The sequence below is a fragment of the Dipodomys ordii genome, unplaced genomic scaffold (genome assembly GCF_000151885.1).
Source record: "Dipodomys ordii isolate 6190 unplaced genomic scaffold, Dord_2.0 Scaffold66, whole genome shotgun sequence".
Classification (NCBI taxonomy): Eukaryota; Metazoa; Chordata; class Mammalia; order Rodentia; family Heteromyidae; genus Dipodomys; species Dipodomys ordii.
Window position 1 is genome coordinate 4,685,556 of NW_012267282.1, and position 11,755 is coordinate 4,697,310.

The 11,755-nt window shown below is 48.2% G+C and overlaps 1 protein-coding gene across 1 annotated transcript in view; it reads right to left on the reverse strand.

Moving 5' to 3' along the window:
* Nucleotides 1-1,835: 1,835 nt before the first annotated feature.
* Nucleotides 1,836-11,755, reverse strand: part of Arpc3 (actin related protein 2/3 complex, subunit 3, 21kDa) — a 10,316-nt gene continuing 396 nt past the window's right edge. The window contains exons 2-7 of the mRNA XM_013023193.1: nucleotides 8,264-8,363; nucleotides 6,324-6,400; nucleotides 4,660-4,728; nucleotides 3,486-3,612; nucleotides 3,130-3,224; nucleotides 1,836-2,111 (exon numbers count right to left, since the gene is read on the reverse strand). Coding sequence (XP_012878647.1) covers nucleotides 2,049-2,111; nucleotides 3,130-3,224; nucleotides 3,486-3,612; nucleotides 4,660-4,728; nucleotides 6,324-6,400; nucleotides 8,264-8,363 — 531 coding nt within the window. The 3' untranslated portion in view covers nucleotides 1,836-2,048. The remainder of the gene's footprint in view (nucleotides 2,112-3,129; nucleotides 3,225-3,485; nucleotides 3,613-4,659; nucleotides 4,729-6,323; nucleotides 6,401-8,263; nucleotides 8,364-11,755) is intronic.

The following is an 11,755-nucleotide window of genomic DNA, read 5'->3' on the forward strand; positions in this document are numbered from 1 at the left end:
TGATTCTCAGATCTCAGCCTCCTAAGTACCTAGATACCAGCACCCAGCTCTATTGATCATTTTTTTAATTGTTATTAAAAAGATGATGTACAGGGCTGGGAAGGTAGCTCAGCAGTAGAGTGCATGCCTTGCAAGCATGAGGCCCTGGGTTCGATTCCTCAGCACCACATAAACAGAAAAAGCCGGCACTGTGGCTCCAGTGGTAGAGCGCTAGCCTTGAGCTGAAGAGCTGAGGGACAGCGCCCAGACCCAGAGTTCAGGCCCCATGACCGGCAAAAAAAAAAAAAAGATGATGTACAGAGGAGTTAGTTACACAAGTCAGATAATGAATACATTTATTGTTGGACAGTGTTACCCCTTCTCTCTTGCTGTCTCCGTTTTTCCCTCCCGACCCCAGCTATCAAGAGAAGTTTTTTTATTGTGTAGTAGTAAGGATTGAACCAGGGCTCATGCATACTGAACGTGTATTCTATCACTGCACTCTAACCCCTTATCAAAATAGGAATGTCCTCCATATCAAGAAATGCGGGGTGGAGGAAGCGTAGTCGTGGAGATGGGAGGGCAGGGATGATAGGGGAAAAAGGAGGGGGCAACAATGTACTTATTACCTTGTACTTATTACCTTGCTCATGTAATTGTAACCTCTCTGTATGGTATTTTCACAATAAAAAAACTTATTAAATTTTTTTTAAAGAAAAAAATGCATGAACCTGGCACCAGTGGCTCACACATGTAATCCTAGCTACTCAGGAGGCTGAAAACTGAGGATCACAGTTCAAAGCCGCCAGGGCTGAAAAGTCCCTGTGAGACTCTTACCTCCAACTGACCACTCCAAAACCCTAAGTGGAGCTGTGGCTCAAAGTGATAGAGCACTCCCTTGAGTAAAGGAACTCAGGGACAGCACCCAGGCCCTGAGTTCAAGCCCCATAACTAATAATAAACAAACATATCTGAATTACATGTATGACACAGAAGGCAACCCGCTGTCTCCATTTATCCACATTGTCTGCAGCTGTTTCTGGTACCCAAGCTCCCCCTGCTGGTCATTAAGGGAACAAATCGTAGGGTGACTTGTTCTATCAAAGGGGTTCACAATTTGAAGTGGTGGGGTGGGGAGTCAGAAAACAAACCTTTAATCTGGAAATGAGTCACCTTGGCTCCCTTGTCTTCCTTCCTTTCCCTTTTTCTCAGGTCTATGAGTCCACAACAGACTTTCAACTCAAACCCCAAGATAAGAATTTCAATTAAATTTTAAAAACAAAACACACCCAAGTTTGCATAAGAAAACTTTTTTTAGAATAGTACATGGACAATTAAGCCCATAAAATGAAGGAAGCTTGAAAATCACATACCAGATTAGGGACTGGCTCTATGAATATATGAAGAATCCCAACGCCTGTGATCCTAGCTAAGACCCTAGTTGAGATCTGAGGATGGGGTTCAAAGCTAGCCTGGGCAGGAAAGTCCATGAGACTTTTTTTTTCTTTGATCAGTTGTGGGGTTTGAACTCTGGGCCCGGGCGCTGACACGGAGCTCTTCAGCTCAAGGCTAGTGCTCTACCTCTTGAGCCACAGTGCCACTTCCCATTTTCTGGTGGTTCATTGGAGATAAGAGTGTCACAGACTTTCCTGCCTGGGCTGGCTTTGTACTGCAATCCTTAGATCTCAGCATGAGGCCCTGGGTTTGATTCCTTAGCAGGACATAAGCAGAAAAAGCTGGAAGTGGTGCTGCGGCTCAAGTGATAGAGCGCTAGCCTTGAGCTGAAGAGCTGAGGGACACTGCCCAGATCCAGAGTTCCAAAACCCAAGGCCAGCCAAAAATAAGTTTTTCTGGTGTGAAATGTTAAAAAATGTCTTTATTAGCACTTATTATTAAACATCAGCTTAAACCTATAGAAGATGGCCAATCACCCCAGAGAACCCACCCTCTCTCCTTCCCCCAGGATATTCGATCAGGACGTTTTTCAAGGACAGCCATGCTCTCTCCTCTCTTCCACACAAAGCCAAGCACAAAGGAATCAAAGCGAAGGGACCTTGTGGCCAGCGCCCTCACTGCCCAGGTCCTGAAAGGCTCTTGTTCATGAACTGTCTCTTCACAAAGCAAGTCCACCACTGAGGGGGAAGAAGGGACAAAACAGACGCCAAAGTCAAATCACAATGCAATTTCAAGGGAAGGTCGGAACTCACAAGCGTTTAGTGTTAGTCCAGAAGCTGTTATCAACTTGCCTAGACTCACGGGTGTAAGATGTCTGATGAGCCTGAGGTTCCATCCCCAGTGGCACCAAAACAAAAATCACCAAGCCAGAAGCTAGTGGCTCACACCTGTAATCCTAGCTCCACTATTGGCACACAAACTACAACAAAACCCTCCCAAGTACTTAAACATAATAGCAGTCCCGGTGGCTACTACTAGTCTGACCACATACCCAAGATATCACACACTAAAAACCTATTACCTCGCTCTCTCCTACCTCATTTTTATTTTTTTGCCAGTCCTTAGGCTTCAATTCAGGGCCTTGGCAATGTCTCTGAGCTTCTTTTACACAAGGCTAGCAATCTACCACATGAGCCATAGCTGCCATGTCTGGCTTTTTCTGTGATAAATTGAAGATAAGAGTCTCTACTGAGCTGAGTGTCGACACACCACACCTATAATCCTAGCTACTCAGGAGGTTGAGGAGGCTCAAAGCCAGCCAGGGCAGGAAAGTCCATGAGACTCTTATCTCCAATTAACCACCAGAAAACCAGAAGTGGCGCTGTGGCTCTATTGGTAGAGCACTCGCCTTGAGCTGAAGAGCTCAGGGACAGCACTCGGGCACAGAGATCAAGCCCCATGACCAAAAAAAAAAAAGTCTCATGGAATTTCCTGCTCCAGCTGGCTTCGAACCATGATCCTGAGATCTCAGCCTCCTGAGCAACTAGGATTACAGGTGTGAGCTATGGTGCACAGCTCCCCTGCCTAATTTAAAATGGCCTCCTCAGACACACTTCATTGTTCAGTGCGCCCCGCTCCGAAGTCACCCCAGGTCAGCAATGCTGACCTACAGAAACCCAAAGTCCTGCCACAGGCTCATTGTGGGTAATGAGGCACAAGATTTCCCAAGTTCATAGCGTGCAAGAGGAACCTCACCTTGCTGGGCTTATCGTTCTGGGGGTCAAACACTTTCTCACAGAGCCGCAGTCCCGTCTCTTGGCGGAGCTGCTGGAGGTAGGCCCGCATCACTTCTACAACAGAGGAACATGCTGCTTTCAGAACGGGCTGCGCGCGCGGCATCTACATACATCCACGCAGGAGACGGAAAGAGCAGGGTGCCAGGGGTTTCCCATCTACATTATCTTTGGCTCAAAGGCTCTGAAGGTCTTGCTCGCTGGCAAGCACCCCTGGGAAAGCCCAGCACATGAATGGCCCACGTGGTTCCCCTCAACAGTCTCCTTCCAGTCTGTGCCCCCACCCAGTCTTTGCAAGCACAACAACCCCGCCCTCACCGTCCTCCTGTTTGGTCGCAGGCTTGGCGTAAATGGCATTGAGGGGAAACCCAGGCTCGCCGGGGATGGGGAAGTTGGTGATTCCCAGCGTGTACATCTCCTTCTCGCCCTGGCTTCTGGAGTTGCACTGAAAACAAGACACCGCGTGAGAACTCAATCTCCAGGGCGAAGGATGACATATGTGGGGTTTCTTGATTTTTTTTGTCAGTTATAGGGCTTGAACTTGGGGCCTGGGCGCTGTCCCTCAGCTCTTCAGCTCAAGGCAAGTGCTCTATCCCTTGAGCCACAGTGCCACTTCCGGTTTTCTGGTGGTTTATTAGAGATAAGAGTCTCACAGACTTTCCTGCCTGGGCTGGCTTCGAACTGCGATCCTCAGATCTCAGCCTCCTGAGTAGCTAGGATTACAGGCGTGAGCCACCGGTGCCCAGCTGAACTAAATCTTGAAATAGTAATGTGAGTCAACAAATTTTAAAACATCTCCAAGTCTAGAGCAAGGTAAAAACAATATGATTTCTGCAAGAGGAAAAGCCAAGAATGGTTCTGAATAGCTCTGAACTACTGTCTACATTAAAGATGGAAGTAAATGCAGACTTTAAAGTGAAAAAAACATGTTAAGGGAGGGAAGGGATGGTAGGGGAAAACAAAGGAGGAGGTAAGAATGCTCGAGAGGAAGTGTGCTCATTACTCATAACTGGAACCCCTCTGTACAGTATCTTTATAATAAAAATCATATACAAAACAGAAAAAGAAAAAAACGGATGCTGAGCCTTCCAACACCCTGTCCTTTCTTTCTTCATGTCCGTCAACTGTACCGTGAGGTCACAGAGGGAGCTGCGGTCCCAGCCATGGGACGAGAGGCGGCTGGGCGCAAAGTCCATGAGACTCTCATCTCCAATTCATCACCACAAAAGCCGAAGTGGAGCCCTGGCTCAAGTGGTAGAATGCTGGCCTTAAGTGAAAAAAACTCAAGGATAGCGCCCAGGCCCCGAGTTCAAGCCCCAAGCCTGGCACACGCGTACACACACACACACTCTCTCACACTCTCTCTCTCTCTCTCTCCATCCGGATTTCCAGGAGACCAAATTCAAAGTAAAGGAAACACTTCTCCTGGCACCAATGGTCTCGGACCAATCCCAGCAGCTTTCTCGACGTGTGATCCTTGATGTTTAATTACCTTTTGGAGTTTCTTTAGACACTCAGAAATGTAGAGAGTTATATATATCAAGGTTCTATCAGCTTCATTCTGCAGGGGGAAAGGAAAAAAAACAGTCCTAGTGAACACAGGATTCATTCATCTGTTGCCTTTTGATTATGTATTAGAACCACCCAGCCCAGCCCAGCCCAGCCCAGCCCAGCCCAGCCCTGCCCAGCCCTGCCCTGCCCTGCCCTGCCCTGCCCTGCCCTGCCCTGCCCTGCCGCGATGCTCTGCCCTGCCCAGCCCTGTCCTACCCAGCCTTGCCCAGCCCTGCCCTGCCCTGCCCAGCCTAGCCCAGCCCAGCCCAGCCCAGGGTCAGGGAGCACTGCCCGCCATGCAATCCTCCCCAGCCTCCCCTAGCTGGCACCCGGCTTCCCTGATGTTGTGCGGTTGTCCTGTGCCTGGGCCTCTCCCTGGGCAACGGGAGAATGAAGAAAGCTGCCTGGAAACCCAAGGCCTGCAGGTCGGCTAGTAATAAAAAGCCCTTTGGCTAGATCTGCTCTTTACTCAACAGGAGGAGCAATTACTCCGCACCTGGGGTGCTCTGCAACAATGCTCCAAGTCTAATATCTAACGAAATCTAAAGGAAACGGAAGAGGACCTGGGACACTGGTCACATGAGAGGGCCGAGGAGCCTGCCCACAGGAGGAAGGCCAGTGGACAGGACAAAGGAGGTGGTGCGACACCTGGCCCAAGTCCTCCACCCCTCAGGGTGCATCTAGCCCACAGATGAAGGTTCTAGATCCGTTGGACTGCAGAAAGTCAGTCTGGCAATCCACAGTAGGTGTCACCTGCTCACGATTACAGAAAGACAGCCTGCACTCGTTGTAGCTGCTCCTAGCAGGAAAACCTTTACTTCCCCAGCTCCTCCTTTTATGACCCCCTCATGGGGCTGAGAGCAAAGGGGAGAAAAGGAGGCTCAGGAGAGGGCCGGGGTGCTGCCTCTACCCCTCAGACTTGTGCCACCAATGCATGGGATGAAATGCATACCCTGCATGTAGGGCTCCGGGGACTAGTCATAACCTAGCACGGGATGGACTCATAGTATGGCTCCGTCACTGTTGGACATATGAAAACCTATCTGGACCAGAAGTTGATGGGAAATAAATGGTGGCTCTGGTGGACCACAAGGTCTCGGCCACAACTCTCTAGTAGCTGTTACTGAGAGAGAGCAGCTATAGACAACTTTATCAACAAATGTGTGGGGCTGTGTTCCAATAAAACTTTATTTACAAATAAAGACCATGACACATTTGGCCAACCTTTGGTAAAGACATCCAAGGGGAATGAAAAAAATCTAATACTTATGCAGTCTTAACATTTAGGCGCTGTCTTATTCGGTTTTATTTATTCTGACTAACGTGGATATTATCTCCATGTGAAAACAAAGTTAAATGGCTTTTTTCTTCTTTTTTTTTTTTTTTGTTAGTTGTAGGTGCTGAACTCTGAGTCTGGGCGCTGTCTCTCATCTCTTCAGCTCAAGGCTAGCACCCTACCACTTGAGCCATAGTGCGACTTGCAGCTTTTTTCTGCTTATGTGGTGTTGAGGAATCGAACCCAGGGCCTCATGAATGTGAGGCAAGCACTCTACCACTGAGCCAACTTCCCAGCCAAAGTTAAATATTATAAGCTCTGTAACTTACTTTAATTTCATAGTTTTTGAAGAAGACATTGGCCTTAAAGTAATAGATTGCTTCATCCACGATGTCTGTGTCTTTTGCTGAGCAGGACATAAGGGAGGAGAAGAAAGGCAGATGTTAACCAAATGTAAATCCTGAACCCTACAAAAGCTATAAATAAAATCCACCCAGGACTGACTGTCAAAAGTTTGGGAGTTAGCTAAAATGAGGACACTGAAATATAGTCTTTGAAAACTACTTCTACGAAAAATAAATTAGGCTGGGAATGTGGCTTAGTGGTAGAGTCCTTGCCTAGCATGCATGAAACCCTGGGTTTGATTCCTTAGTACCACATAAACAGAAAAAGCTGGAAGTGGCACACTGACTTAAGTGGTAGAGTGCTAGCCTTGGCTCAGAGACAGTGCCTAGGCCCTAAATTCAAGCCCCAGGACTGGCAAAAAAAAAAAAAAGTATGTGCTATATTTTCAGCTTGTTTTTGTAAAAATTATGCATGCTTATTAGAAAGATTAGTTAAAATTTAAAAAAATCGACCTGCACCTTAAATCAAGAAACTTTTTTTTGGGGGGGAGGGGAGGAGGTCAGTCACAGCACTTAAACTTAGGGCCAGGGCGCTGTCTCTGAGACTTTTCATTTAAGGCTAATGCCCTATCACTTTGACCCACAGCTCCATTTTTGATTTTCTGGTGGCTAACCTGGAGATGATGATCTCACAGATTTTCCTATCCAACCTGGCTTCAAATTGTGATTCTTAGATCTCAGCCTTGTGAGTAGCTAGGTTTACAGGCATGAGCCACCAGTGCCCAGCTAGAAACAATATTATCATTTAGTAATTCTCATTAAAGACCTCTTGATACTTTTATAAAACAGACTGAGCTAGGTTAATTTTAATGAGTGTTTAAAAAAAGAAAAAATCGGAGCTGGGAAGGTGGCTTGGTTGAAGAGTGCTTGCCTCGCATGCATGAGGCCCTGGGTTCGAGTCCTCAGCACCACATAAGCAGAAAAAGCCAGAAGTGGTGCTATGACTCAAGTGTTAGAGCACTAGCCTTGAGCTAAAGAGCTGAGGAACAGTGCCCAGGCCAAGAGTTCAGGCCCCACAACCGACAAAAAAAAAAAAAGAAAAGAAAAGGAAAAAAATCTCTAAACAAATTCAATATAATTTTACGTGAACTGATATGCTGTAGTTTCAAGAGAACTCTTGGTCATTTAGGGACACATCAGGTTCAGATGTGTATCTTTTTTTGTGTGTGAAAACTCTGACTTAAATATACTTGAACAAGCTGTTCGGCAAGGCTGAGAAAACCCAGAAACACTGCGTGACAGAGACAGATCTCATGGCACAAGTGCTCTGGCAAATTTTTGTTCGCTGTTTTGCATTTTTGTAAGGTCAAAATCCCAGGGTTTGATATCCGGCAGCTGGCTCCAGCACGCCAAGATGGTTATTTCTATTTCTTGTTCATGAAGGCCGTCCAGAGAGCTGGCCAGGCTGGGCCAGGCCGGGCTGTCCCTGTCACATAGCAGAAATGAAAAACCTGGAGCTCAGCTGCTTGTCTCTCTGCAGGTCAGCTCTCTTCAACGCCAGTTATTCACCCGCTGAAGAGTTCCATCCCACCCTTCTTCTGTGTTGCCTGCAATCCATTTTCTTAGAAAAGGAAGCATCCACCAAGGATTCAAGTATTTATAAAACCCAGCTAGTTTCTTTAAACACAATGACAGGAGGCAAAGGATTCCGAACCTAGAAAAGTGCCTGGCATACACACAACACTGAAAGAAGCTGGCTGGAGAGAAATCGCGTCCTGAGGAAGAGCCCCCAAGTCCCCCTGAACCCTCGCGATGGTTTCTTAAGTCTCACTGTCCCAGGACTCCAGGAACAATACAAGACAGGACTGAGCTGCGAAGTGCCCTGATTTGATAACCCCATCTTGACGATAATGGCTCGTACTTACTCTCACGAGGGGCAGGTCCTTTGAACTGACTTCGGATAGGCAGCAGTGCCATGTTGCCAATGAGCTTGGTGTCTGGGTCCATGAGAGAAGAATGGTAGGCCTGTGGGCAAGCCAGAAAGAGCAGAAGCAGAAGAGAGACAGTAGGTATCACTGTGTCACACAACTACACAGCATTCCTCCAAAAGAAAAAAAAAAGCAACTTGCCCAAGATTAGCTAGAGGAAGGGGAGGGGGAAAGGGAGGTCACAGTGATCCAGAAGACCTGGCTATTAAGAGATCACAAAAACCAATGACTGGCCAGAAGCAGTAGCTCATCCCTGTAATCCCAGCCACTCAGGAAGTAGAGATTAGGAGGATTGCAACTGGAGGTCAGCCTGAGCACAAAGTTATCAAGACTTCATCTCAACCAACAGCTGAGCATGACAGCTTACACTTGCCATCCCAGCAGAAATAGGAAGATCATGATCCACAGCCTAACAATGTGAGGTCTTTAGTTCAAACTTAAGTATCCACCCCTCCCTCCCTCCCTCCCTTCCTCCCTCTCTTTCTCTCTCTCTCTCTTTCTCTCTCTCTCTCTCTCTCTCTCTCTCTCACACACACACACACACACACAAACTCAACAGTTAAATTTGGATTTTGCAATCTGGTTATTAAACATGTCCAGTATCAAAATTTTAAATTATGGGGCTGGGAAGTAGGCTCAGTGGTAGAGTGCTTGCCTTGTATGCATGAGGCTCTGGGTTCGATTCTTCAGCACTGCATGAACAGAAAAAGCCCAAAGTGGCACTGTGGCTCAAGGCTGTAATCCTAGCTACTCAAGAAGCTGAGATCAGAGGATCTCGTTTCAAAAGTCTGAAAGACTCTTATCTCCAATTAACCACCACCAGAAAGCCAGAAGTGGGACTGTGGCTCAAGTGGTAGAGCACTGGCCTTGAGCTGAAGAGCTGAGGGACAGCGCCCAGGCCCAGAGTTCAAGCCCCACCACTGACAAAAAAATTGAAAAATAAATAAAAATAAAGATAAGCCCACCAGGCACTAGTAGCTCATACTCATAATACTAACTACTCAGGAAGCTGAGGACTGAGGATCACAGTTCCAAACCAGACTGGGCTGAAAAGTCCCTGTGAGACTCTTATCTCCAACTGATCACCAGAAAACTGGAAGTGGAGACTAGGCTTGAGCAGAAGCGCTCAGGAACAGCACCCAGACCCTGAGTTCAAGTCTCACAATCAACAAAAAATAAATAAAAAATACTGACCACTTCTCAATTTTTCAAAACTGTATTTTTTTTTCAATTACAGGCATGAGCCACTGGCACCTGTATTTTATTTTTTACTAGGTTCTTAAAGTTAGTATTTGTTTTTTTTGGGTTTTTTTGGTAGTGGGGTTAGAACTCAAGGCCTTGCTCTTGCTCAGCTTGCTTGCTTGTTCATTTGGTTGGTGTTCTACCATTTGAGCCATACCTCCAGCTCTGCTTTTTGTTATTTTGGAGTCTACTGCACTTTCTGTCTAGGGTGGCCTTGTATTGTAATCCTTTAGATCTTAGCCTCTGTGGAATAGCTAGGATTAAAGTCTTGAGGCACAACACCTGGCCTTAAGGTTATTTATGTGTTTTCTATCTTTACTCCTCCCTTCTCTAGTGGGGGGAGAAGTCATCGCTTCCAAACCCACCTCTAGCGGGGGTGGGGAAAGGAAGAGGTTTCACCACAGAAACAGGCAAAGATCACCTGAGTCAGGATACCTCCCCTCAAGCTACAATCAGATTCCAAGAATGAACTTTTCAGTTCTTCACTTCCTGGCTTTATGTCTTTAACCAAGACATCACTTTTTCCCTTAGCTTGTTTTCAAATCTGTGGCGATATAGACTGCCTTCAGTAGGTTAGGCACGAGCCAGATGAAGGGAAACATGGTATTTACGAAAGCAATTTGTATATTAACTGCTATATCTGCTTTTTTTCTTTTTTGGTCGGTTGTAGGGCTTGAACTCTAGGCTTGGGTGCTGTCCTTGTGCTTTTCAGCTCAAGGCAAGCGCTCTACCACTTGAGCCACAGCACCACTTCTGGTTTTCTAGTGGTTTATTGAAGAGTCTCACAGACTTTCCTGCCTAGGCTGGCTTTGAACCATATCCTCAGATCTCAGCCTCCTGAGCAGCTAAGATTATAGGTGTGAGCCACGGGTGCCTATTTTTTGGGGGGTCCGGTCGTGGGGCCTGAACTCTGGGCCTGGGTGCTGTCCCTCAGCTCTTCAGCTCAAGGCTAGTGCTCTACCACTTGAGTCACAGCGCCACTTCCGGCTTTTTTCTGTTTGCTTGTGTGGTGCGGAGGAATCAAACCCAGGGCCTCATGCATGCAAGGCAAGCACTCTACCACTGAGCCACCTTCCTAGCCCCTCCCCCCACTTTTTTTTTTTTAACCAGTCCTCGGTCTTGAACTCAGGGCCTGGGCACTGTCCCTGAGCTTATTTTGCTCAGGCTAGCACTCTACCATTTGATCCACAGTGTCACTTCCAGCTTTCTCTGTTTAATGTGGAACTCCAGGGCTAGGCATGCTAGGCAAGCACTCTCCCAATAAGCCCCATTTCCAGCCCCCAATCCACCTTTTTGCTGCTTATTTTGGAGACGAAATCGTTGCGTTGACTGGCCTCCGCTGCTTTCTGCTATCCTCAGATCTCGGCTTCCTGAGTAGCTAGGCTTCCAGGCATCAGTCACCAGATAGAATCTAAGCTCCCAAAGGGTAGCCTTTAGCTGGACACCGGTGGCTCAGGCTTGTAATCCTAGCTACTCAGGAAGCTGAGATCTAAGGAGGGTAGTTCAAAGCCAGCCTTATCAGGAAAGTCTGTGAAGGTACAATCTCCAATTAAACCACCAGAAAGCCCAAAGTGGAGTTGGGACTCAAATCGGGGGGGGGGGGGGGGGGGGAGATGGGAAGGGATGGGAAGGGGAAAAAGGAGGAAGCAACAATGCGTGATACGCAATGCACTCATTACCTTGCTCGTGTGTAACCCCCCTGTACGGTATTTTCACAATTAAAAAAAAATGGTAGAGGACTAGCCTTGAGCAAGGGACGTACAGAGACAGTGCCAGACCGAGTTCAAGCCCCAGGCCCGGCACGGCGGGCGCGGGCGCGCGCACACACACAGGCCTCCTCGGCCGTGTGCTCGGCGGCGTTCGTCACCCACCGAGCCACCGCTTCTTCCGCAGGCGAGGCGGAGACCCCGCCGCCCTGACCCGCCCGGGGCGCACCGGGCGCGGGGCGGGCCCCGGAGGCGGCGTGTGACAGGGCCCGGGCGGAGGGGAAGCGCTGGCCGGGAAAGGGGAAGCTGGGCCCTGGGCTTGAGCTGGAAACCCAAACGCCTAGTTACGGCCTCCAGGGCTCCGGGGAGGCCCCGGGACCCCAGCCGTCCCGGGGGGCTGGGCAGGGGGAGAAAATGGCCGTGCCGAGGAGAGGGAGCGGCGGGCCGGCCGCCCCCATGCCCCAGCCCGGCCACGGCCCCC